Raw genomic sequence first — 9464 nt, 5'->3', positions numbered from 1 at the left:
ATAATAACTACATTTTATTCCTTGCATGGTTTCTAAAAATTAGTACGATAAAAAAATAAGCAGCAAATTAAACAAAGGAAGCGCAAATATAAAAAATATAGCAATCATTACCCATAATGCTTTGCTCCTTCCAGCTGCTGTAGAGTTTGCTTTTTTTGTGAACCGGCGCACACCGACGCTCCACAGTTACACGGAGTTAACAAGTAAAACTGACATACAAATTGCTAATATCGATTGATGTGTCACAAATGTTGACTTGTACAGTATATTAAGTACTTAATTGCCTATGGTTGTTGTCATGAACGCCGCTTCAACTGGATTTATCCTCTTTTGTGTTTGTTAGCCACTTGTACTGAGTTACATACGATCGGGATAACCTAGTGAGGAAAACAAACAATCAGCCAAAGTCGGGATGATTTCGGCACCAAAATAGTTTTACTTATCCTTGGGATATCGCTTTTTTCTTATTTTGCATTTAATATGAGCAGCTTAGCAGCTTAAAAATGCATTTATACATTTGTCATCTTTCCCGTTGCTAAGAATTTATCCGTTTCTCTCTTCTCATGCTGCTGACCTTGCCTGCTCCCAGCAGCTAGCCGTCGTTAGCTCAGTGCTAGCTTCAGCTAACTGTTTACTCAGCGCTCGCTTTTCTCCTTCATGGTTCATCCTCTGCTTTTGGTTCATTCGTGATGGAGGACGAAACGTTCACGGACATCAGTGGTAAAAGTATATGTCTGGACTGTCAGAGTCACTCCAGCTTCTGCAGGGAGTTCACCGTCAGCTCCCCCAAAGTGTCCATCGGCAAGGTGATGGTGTACACCTGCTCCGTGTGGCTGCTGGCGTACGCGGTGTTCTTCCTCACACAGGTAGGACACCTGGTTATTAATAAGTAGCTGTACGCAACAGATGTGAGCACACTGCTCTGTAACATCACCTAACCGTCCATGCTTCAACACTGCATGATGTTACAGGAATTGCTTTACTTCTGAGTTGAATACTGTTTGTTCAGATGTCAAATTAAAAACCAACAATGCACCTTGTCAGCCAGCATTTTGGTTCATCCTCAGACATTCATGGAGCTTCTAGAAACGTCATCAACACCTTCTGCCCTCATGCAGCTCCATGTCATGATGCTGCCACCTCCGTGCTTCACTGTCTGGACCATGCATCCGCTGTGGTGGTCCTGGTCCGGTTCACACCAAACATGCTGAACAGTTTTCTTTGCAAAGTTAAATCCAGCAGTTTCAGCACGCACAGGTTTCTGTCCAAACGAGGGAAGAGGAGGCAGACGGAGAGATGATGATCAGAACCAGCAAAGGAAAAAAGCAATTCATTCAATTAGGCAGAAGTAGGGCCTCAAAATTAAATGAACATTAATCACAACAATGGTTTTAGCTGCACCATTACATGAAGACCATCCACTGTGGTACTTGCAGCTCTCCATGTGTAATACCATGACATGTAATAACCCTAACCCTTTTTAAACATGATTATAATCAATACTGTGATATTTCTACTAAATGCACCAAATTTCTTATTGTATGAGTCAAATTCACATTATCGATGTTCAGATATTAGAGAAATACACCACATGTTATGTTTATGGTCAGAACTGTGTCGCTCCAGTGGCTTACATCTGATGATGGATTCATGTTTGTGTTGCATAAAACCAGGATGCAAAAAATACTACAAGCGATATTCTTTGAGATTTAATCAGAAAATCATACAAACATCAGTGTTTCCTGCTTGGAGGAATTCTTAGCATCAACCAAAGAGGTTTTAAAATCCCTAGTGAAAAAAAATATTTGCTTTTAGTTGGGGTTTTATTCACATTTCTGCTCCTCAAATGGTCAGAAGTAACAGGAAAATGCATAGACTTCTGTTAGATTAACACCGACTCATTGCTGTTACTGTAGTTGCCCCGTAAAGGCTCATCTGAAGCCGGGACAAACCCTCGACTCACAACCAGACCTCCATGCTAACGTCCTCCCTCTTTTCAGAACACAGCCGTCCTGTCCAGCGCCATCCTCATCACCCTCGTCGGCATGATGTTCCACATCCACTTCGTGAAGGTGGACCACGAGACGCTGCTCGTCATCGGCTCTTTGGGGATCCAGGTGTCTTCCAGCTACGCCTCGGGCCGCGAGATCACCACGTTCATCGAGATGAGCAAGATCAAGGATATCGTCATCAATGAGGCGATTTACATGGTGCGTTCGTCGACTTATGTGCAAATAATTTTACATTCTGTAGTTGTTTGCATTTGTCAGAGAGTTTAATCGATGCCTTTCATTTCAGCATCAGATCATCTACTACCTGTGTGTGCTGCTGAAGGACCCCTCCGAGCCCAGCGCAGTGTCCAGTGTGGTGCCGTTATTTCAGGTGAGAGCGACTGGAAGGTTTTCCCAGACCTCCTGAAAACCCGCTTTGGGCAAGTTACTGTCAGCGTTTTGTTGCTTGTTTACCTCCAGTGACGGGCCCGTCAGAACACGCAGGAACCTGTTTCTAAAGAACTCTCTTTTCTTTGTCTTTCAGAGCTCAAAGCCGAGGCTCAACTGTTTGGTGAAAGTTTACAAAAGCTGTCAGGAGATCCTTTCAAAGAGCCAATGACGCACCGCTCATAGCTAGGCGACGTTTTTACTCTTTACTTTGCTTCACATGTCTGCTTTCTACGTTTATTTTGTTACCGGTTCATTTGATTTGTGCATTTTTCTGATTTTTCTCTTTTTCACACTTGAAGCAGGGCTGCACGATATTGAACCTGACGTTGCTGCGTTTTGTTTTTCTGCGATATATATTGAAGAAAATGCAGTGATTCTCAGCAGATGAATGATTTGAGATGGAGGGAATTAATTACTCTAGAATGATTGTGATTTTGTAGAAGAGTGCAACAAATAATTTTAAAAAGCCATTTGATGCTTTCCCTTCTGGTTTCCGACCTGCAAAGTCATCTGACGTATATATTTGCTTCGTACTCGTCACACAGAGCTTTGTGGTGTCGATGTAAGCGGTCAAACTGACCACGTCTGTTGCCAAAATGTGCGAAACACTGCCGACAGAGTTCCTGCTTTTGGTCAACGTCGCCCTTTCTGTAGCTGAAGGGTTACAGCTGATGCTGTGTTTCTGGTTTCTGACTCATTTTGCTGGAAACTGCTTGTAAAAAAAAACATCCATCCAAGACAAGAACCCTTAAAACAGAGCAGACAACGTTCTATCAGGTGTCTTTAGATCAGTCGTGGAAAGTGAGACTGATTTCTTTTTGTATTAAGAACAGTTGTGGCATCATGTTTGAGTTCTTTTGACTTTGTGAACGTCTCAGTGTGGATGCTGGAACAATACAACACGCAGCCCCAACATGAAGTGAATACTAAAGAAAGGAGCCGTATTGAAGTCAAAATATTGGACTTTGTTGTCAAATTACTTTAATAATTAATGAGAAATAGCACCAGTCGTCTTTATCTGCAGGCATAATGTGAGCTTCTGTTCTTTTACGCATGAAACTCGGATGAATTTTTCCTTTAATCGCACAGACTTCTATGAAATGATTACGCTCACTGTGTCTGCAGTAAAAGTATTGATGGTTCAGAGCATCGTGCAGCTGAACACCGAGGTGACTGTCATCAGTCTTTGCAGTTACTGCTTTCAAACGTCTGTGCTCTCAGCCTCAAAACTGTGAAAACCTCAGTGTTCTCTTTGACAGCAGCTTCAGCTTGAACAAGAACCCGGTTGTTCCGTCTGTTTATCAGGAGACTGGACACGTTTGTACAAACAGATTACAGCTTGTCCAGAATGCAGCCCAACAGAACAGCTCGTTAGTCCCAGTGGAGCCTCTCCAGTGGCTCCCAGAAAAAATCTGAGTCGTTTTTAAGATAATAATGATGATTTTTAAGACCCAGATCACACAGTCTAAGTTGTTCCATGATGTGAAGTGAGACCCAGATGGTGACGAGACCTTTTCCGTTTTGTTTTGTTTGTTAGTTTTTTGGGGCCGATGCTCTCTGGAACTCTTTATCTTCTTTTAAATCCTCCTTAAATGTTTTGTTCATCACTTATAAACCACTTTAATCTGCATTTAATTAGTTTGAAGAGCGATATATGTAATCAAACGTTGATTGATTGATTGAAAACCCGTCTCTATAGATGAGCGTTCACTGGACTCGTCATCTAAATTCACATTGATCACTTCATAAAGACTTAAAGGCGTTCTCTTAACTTTTGCTTTTGCTCATTGATTCTTTGAATTATTTAATATTTCTTTGCTTATTTTACTGCCCACATGTAGCTTTTGAGCCATTTTTAAACTACTTCTAAGTTGGTTTTTATAACTTTTTGTCTTGTGAAGCACTTTGTTTCTGTATTTTTGGGAGGTGCTGTATAAATAAAATTAATTATTGCTTTATTTAAACTTAAGGAGCCAACTTTTGAGTGGAATAAATAATAGAAATAATGTGCAACAGTTTAGCTTATTTATGTATGTATTTAGATTTGAATGAATAATGAGGCCAGTTTTTGTGTTTTCTAATCGTTCAGACTGTATTTTTGATTAAAAACTCATTTGATAAAACATGTCATGCTCTTGATTTATTGCCTCCAGCAGCAGAGCAGCTGGATTTATTCTCCCCAGTAGGAGGCAGCAACACACCTGATGAGTCTGTAATGAATCAGGTCTTTTCCAGCTCTTCAGACTCAGAGACAACTTGTTCCTGTTCTCTGTTTGTCTGCAGCGTTGATCACAAACGTACTTTGAATGTTCTCTCTTGGGGGTGAAACAACTGAAGCTGTGAAGGTGTGTGTAGCTGCACGAGCTGCTGCCTTTTTATAAATAACCATCAGCGCCTTCTTCCTTCATTACATTTTCACTTCCTCATAACCACGAACGCCTTCGTTTGGTCACCGGGCCTGTTTACCTAGAAGTGTTATTGAAAGGTAACCAAATTATATTAAAGATACCGTGTGTGTGTGTGTGTGTGTGTGTGTGTGTGTGTGTTTGTAGTGTGATCTTCAGAGTGCTGCTTGTGATTTATCGTTTGAATTCTTTATGAGTAAAGTGAATATATGGAAAATGTCCCCATTTTGGTCATTTTGGTCGTTTCATCGTGCAGGATAGCAAGTTGGATGATCACTTTTTATACACATTTAAGCCCCAAACTCATTCACAGACGTGGCAAATTTTGATTTATAGTGAATTTTTATTGGGCAAAGAGGTTTCTTGTGGCTGGAAACAAGCGACAAAAGGCATCAAGATCCATTGTTAATGAGAAATACTAACGATATGTGTGTTTAATTTACATTTTTCTATGAATGCAACGTCCAGAACTAGACGCTTGTAGCTGCTTTAAAACGCTTACATGCGACTTTTTGGCCTTCAAACGTGTTGCGAGCAGCCACACCACAATGTGTAACCGGCACGACCTCATTAAGCTGTTTGGTTTTAGCTGTGGCTTGCAATTGACTAGTAACCGACTAGAGAACGACTGCATCAGCTGTTCTCAGTTTATAGCGCCTTAAAGTGCCTGAGAACGTGGTAGGAATGAACAGGGCCTTTTTTTAAATGGTATAGAAGCTGCATTTTCTACAAAACTTCTGGCAATTTAGTGGGTATGAAGTGCCGTTTCAGTTAAAATGTGTTTACAAAGCATGGACATGGTTGAAGTGGATTGTTAACACGGTGTCCTATAGTGTTTTGTCACTTGAAATCTGTTGGTAAAATTTGTAAAAATCCCTAAAAATCTAAATTTGGCACAGCGATGCCTTATTTTGGTGATTTTGGTTGCATCCAGCTGGCTACCCTGAACGATAAAAAGGCCAAAATCACACTAAAGCCCACGAGTTCAGCGCTCTAGCTTTGTTTTTTCCGTCCCTTCTAACTCTCGGTGACTGTGTGCAAACTCCCCTCGGTCCTGTGCGTGAACTCCGGGTCAACAAAACAAGCGTCAGGGTGCGATTTTCACGGGACGAAGCGTTACGCCGATGTGAAGAGTCGCCCCCTGACAAGTTAATAATAGCCCCTGCTGGAGGTGCGAAACAGGCAGAGGAGAGAAAAAAACCTGGGAGTGACCAGAGGCGACACCTCGGGGCCTCTGAACGGCCTCGTAAAGCAGAGCCGAGGCAGAAACACAGCGAGGCTTTCTTCAGGTGTGGACTGTTAATTACCCCTGTTTGTGGCAGCATTAACTCCTGACTTATCTGCAGCATTTCTGATGTCATTTAAAACACTCTGCAACAGATACCGAGCTGCCTTGTCTGTCTTTATCAAACGTAAACTCGGGTTAAGATTTCTCTGTTATCTGAACGGCACATGAGTAGAATCCTGGTTCGTGGGGGAGGAGGACCCGCTGAGGGGGGCAGCTTCAGCTTTACCACCCGCAGTGAGCACACACAGCGTTATCACACAGCCAGAGGGTGTGAGGCAGCTCGAAGGTACGAATACAGCACTGCTCTGATCCGGTAAATACGGTATTAAAGCCATTTAAGCCAGGGGTGGGCAGTCCTGGTCCTGGAGGGCCACAGTCCTGCATGGTCTAGATGTTTCCAACACACCTGATTCACATGATCAGCTCATCATCAAGCTCTGCAGAAGCCTGATAACGATCCTGATCATTTAATTCAGGTGTGTTGGAAGAAGGAAACACCTCCAACCTGCAGGATTGTGGCCCTCCAGGACCAGGACTGGACCCCCCTGATTTAAGCCAACTGAAAGGTTCCATGTTGTGCCACTTTTAAGGAAACTGACCAAAGTCTTTTGGTTTTTCAGCTCAAACTGCTTCCCAGATGGTTTATTTTACCCAGATTGTGCAGCTTCTGGTGTTAGTGCTGCTATAAATGGGCTGTTTGCTCTAAAAACCAGTGAACTGCTGCTGGTCCCGCCTGCTTCAGGAAGAAAACTCTCCACATGTGTGACTGACGGGTTACTGACCGGCTTGAGGGGTGCTTGAGGAACGTCAGAGGTAGATGGGTTCATATCTTAACATCTTTTGTTCACACATTCAGTTTTTATGATAAAAACAAAACACAAATGATTCATTTTCAGCCTGTTGTGTCTTTAAAAACTGGATAGTTAGCCTGCTTTGGTAAACAGCTCCACCTAGTAGCATGTCTAAAACACATTTAAGATGCTTTCAGATCTCTTTTCTGTTAATGTGACAACATCCGAACAGAATCTGCTCACTTTTCTGTAAAAGGGACGTCGGTAAAGTCACTGAGGAGCAATTCTGTGTCAAGTCTGAACTCCAGCACATTAACAGACACACATGAGGGATGAACTTCGACTTCTGTGATGACGACTTTTTCCACATTTCAGCACTGATGTTGTCACAAAGAGCAAAAGACAGATTGTCAAAATGCTTCTGTTGTTCACTTGACAACAAACTGAAATGTCTCTAAAGATGTAAATGTACGACCATGAGGACAGAGTCTGTAACCGGAAGATTGTAGAGAAACTGAGGACAGGTTTGTGTGTCAGAACTTCTTTCTTCTTTCTTCTCCCATTAATGTTGTTTGTTTGTTTGCTGCTGACACACTGATGCTTCACCAGCAGTGATCTCAGAATTACTGCTTTTCTTGCTGCTTTTGGAGTATTTTTAATTTCCTGTGTTGGTACTTTTACTCAAGTAAAGGATCTGAATACTTCTTGCACCTCCTGGTCCCACGTTTCCTGTCCATTATCTTGACTTTGAGGTAGAAAGGCTCTTCCTCTGCTCCATATAATACCTTCATTCAATGCACTGTTGTGTCTTTGTGTTGCTCTTTGTGTGTATTGAGTTCCTGGCTGGCAGGTGCTGCGGGAGGAAAGCGTTTTGTTGGCGTATTGTTTGAAGTGTGTCACTTCATCCACCGCCGGTTCCAACAGGCAGCGGGAACATAAAGCCCGTTTGGATTTGAATCCGAGTTTTACTGGTCACTTTATTCAGCCGCCGCTATTGAACGCTGCAGACACACGGCTGGGCTGTTTTTCCTGTTTCTCAATGCAGGGTTTCATTCTGTCAGACTTTTTCAGTTGAAATTAGCAGAGAAGCTTTTGCATCTCGCTCTAATCCGGCAGCTTGTTTGTCACCGGACTCGACCCCGGAGTCGACCCGGGGGACGCCCCAACACCCAGCATGCACCTGATCACCTCTCCATCCAAACACCTGTTTATTATGTCAGGACAGGCTAGCGCTGCCTGATCCCCACAGAACAATGCAAACTATCCAAAACATGTCTAAAACATGTACTTTTAAGAGAATACGTCGGTATAAGAGGAGGTTTGCTTGGCGGCGGCGACGCTGGAAAATCCCCTGCTGATGGAGGCCTTGGTGGATTTTTAGCTGATGACACATAACAAGCCACGGCGCTGAAGTCCTACCTGCTGAGTGGCATTGCAGAAGTGTTGACAAAGGAGCACCCATTAAACACCTTCTTGGCTCACGTGATCCACTAACTAAAGGTGCTGCACATCAGAGCTCAGCGTGGAATTTCATTTATGGGAATAACTGGCAGTGGAGCTGAAATGAATGTTGAAGATGAAGCAGAAGGAACAATGGAGGGAGGAGGTTTTTCTCACTTAGGATCTGATGCTTCACAGGCCATGAAATGTGAATATTTTGACAGACATTGTGATATTAGACATAGTTTCAGTAGGAAAAGTCATGTTTCCATTTCTTTTACACTGAAAAACAAATACATAAAAATTAATATATGATTTTTGCCTGTTGCCCTGTACGTGAAGAATGTGTTTTGCTTTATTTGACTTCATTTATAATGGTACTTTTCTTTATGTTATGATGCACTTTACCTTGCAACGCCTGCAATTTGGACATTGCACTCAGACATTTTGTAAATTAGCTAAAATGTTCAGCCGTAGTATTTTAAAACTGGCAGTACTGAGGCAGCTAGATATGAGGTAATTCCCAAAGAGCAACGTTTGTGTGTGGGTTTTTTTTTGTAATATTGGTGATGCTGAGGATGAATTTCATTTTGTGACCCGCTGACCTTCGTGCAGTGACTTTAGGTACTTTGTGTTTGATGAGTTAAAGAATCCTGAGTTGCTCTGATTGTTTCATGCTGATGTGTTTGTGAAGCTTTTTCTGAACTTTAGTCTTTTGGAGTTTGTGAAACTGTCCACGGTGATGTGTCATGCAGGCATCCAGGTTATTACAGTGATATGAGTAAAGAGGAAACGAACTCTTTTCTTTAGACTGTCTTCTATGTGACACAAGAATAAGCTCAGAAATACTCTGATATTGTCCATCGTCGCTGAGCTGAAGCTGGTCATTTTTCCATTATAGCCTGTATGAAGAGATGTGAAACTTGCTGTCGTGAGCAAAGAGATGAAACATGAATGAATGCAAACATCTAAGACAAACCGTGCGGTGACCAAACCTCTGGAAGCAGCTTCGTTAAGCCTGAATACAGTTTAAAGGACTGAGCTGTTTAAAACTTCACCGCCTGTACAGTCGTCACGAAGAAGGAAATTACCTTTAGAG

General features: G+C 42.3%; 1 protein-coding gene across 1 annotated transcript; it reads left to right on the top strand.

Annotated features, from left to right (window-relative positions):
* The first annotated feature begins 397 nt into the window (after positions 1-397).
* On the top strand, positions 398-4566 carry pigh (phosphatidylinositol glycan anchor biosynthesis, class H). The gene is made up of 4 exons (XM_008281777.1): positions 398-866; positions 2001-2210; positions 2299-2382; positions 2536-4566. Exons 1-4 carry the CDS (start codon positions 690-692, stop codon positions 2608-2610), a joined length of 546 nt encoding a protein of 181 aa, XP_008279999.1. The 5' UTR covers positions 398-689; the 3' UTR covers positions 2611-4566.
* Positions 4567-9464: the final 4898 nt, after the last annotated feature.

This window comes from Stegastes partitus, unplaced genomic scaffold (genome assembly GCF_000690725.1).
Source record: "Stegastes partitus isolate 25-593 unplaced genomic scaffold, Stegastes_partitus-1.0.2 Scaffold244, whole genome shotgun sequence".
In the NCBI taxonomy this organism is placed as follows: domain Eukaryota; kingdom Metazoa; phylum Chordata; class Actinopteri; family Pomacentridae; genus Stegastes; species Stegastes partitus.
This window is presented reverse-complemented; position numbering and strand designations above follow the sequence as displayed.

What these genes read in the sequence shown, in the direction of transcription:
- pigh (XM_008281777.1), top strand. Translation starts at nt 690, where the DNA reads ATGGAGGACGAAACGTTCACGGACATCAGTGGTAAAAGTATATGTCTG. An exon ending in CGGTGTTCTTCCTCACACAG is followed by an intron (nt 867 to 2,000) that starts GTAGGACACCTG and finishes CCCTCTTTTCAG; the next exon opens with AACACAGCCGTCCTGTCCAG. An exon ending in TCAATGAGGCGATTTACATG is followed by an intron (nt 2,211 to 2,298) that starts GTGCGTTCGTCG and finishes CTTTCATTTCAG; the next exon opens with CATCAGATCATCTACTACCT.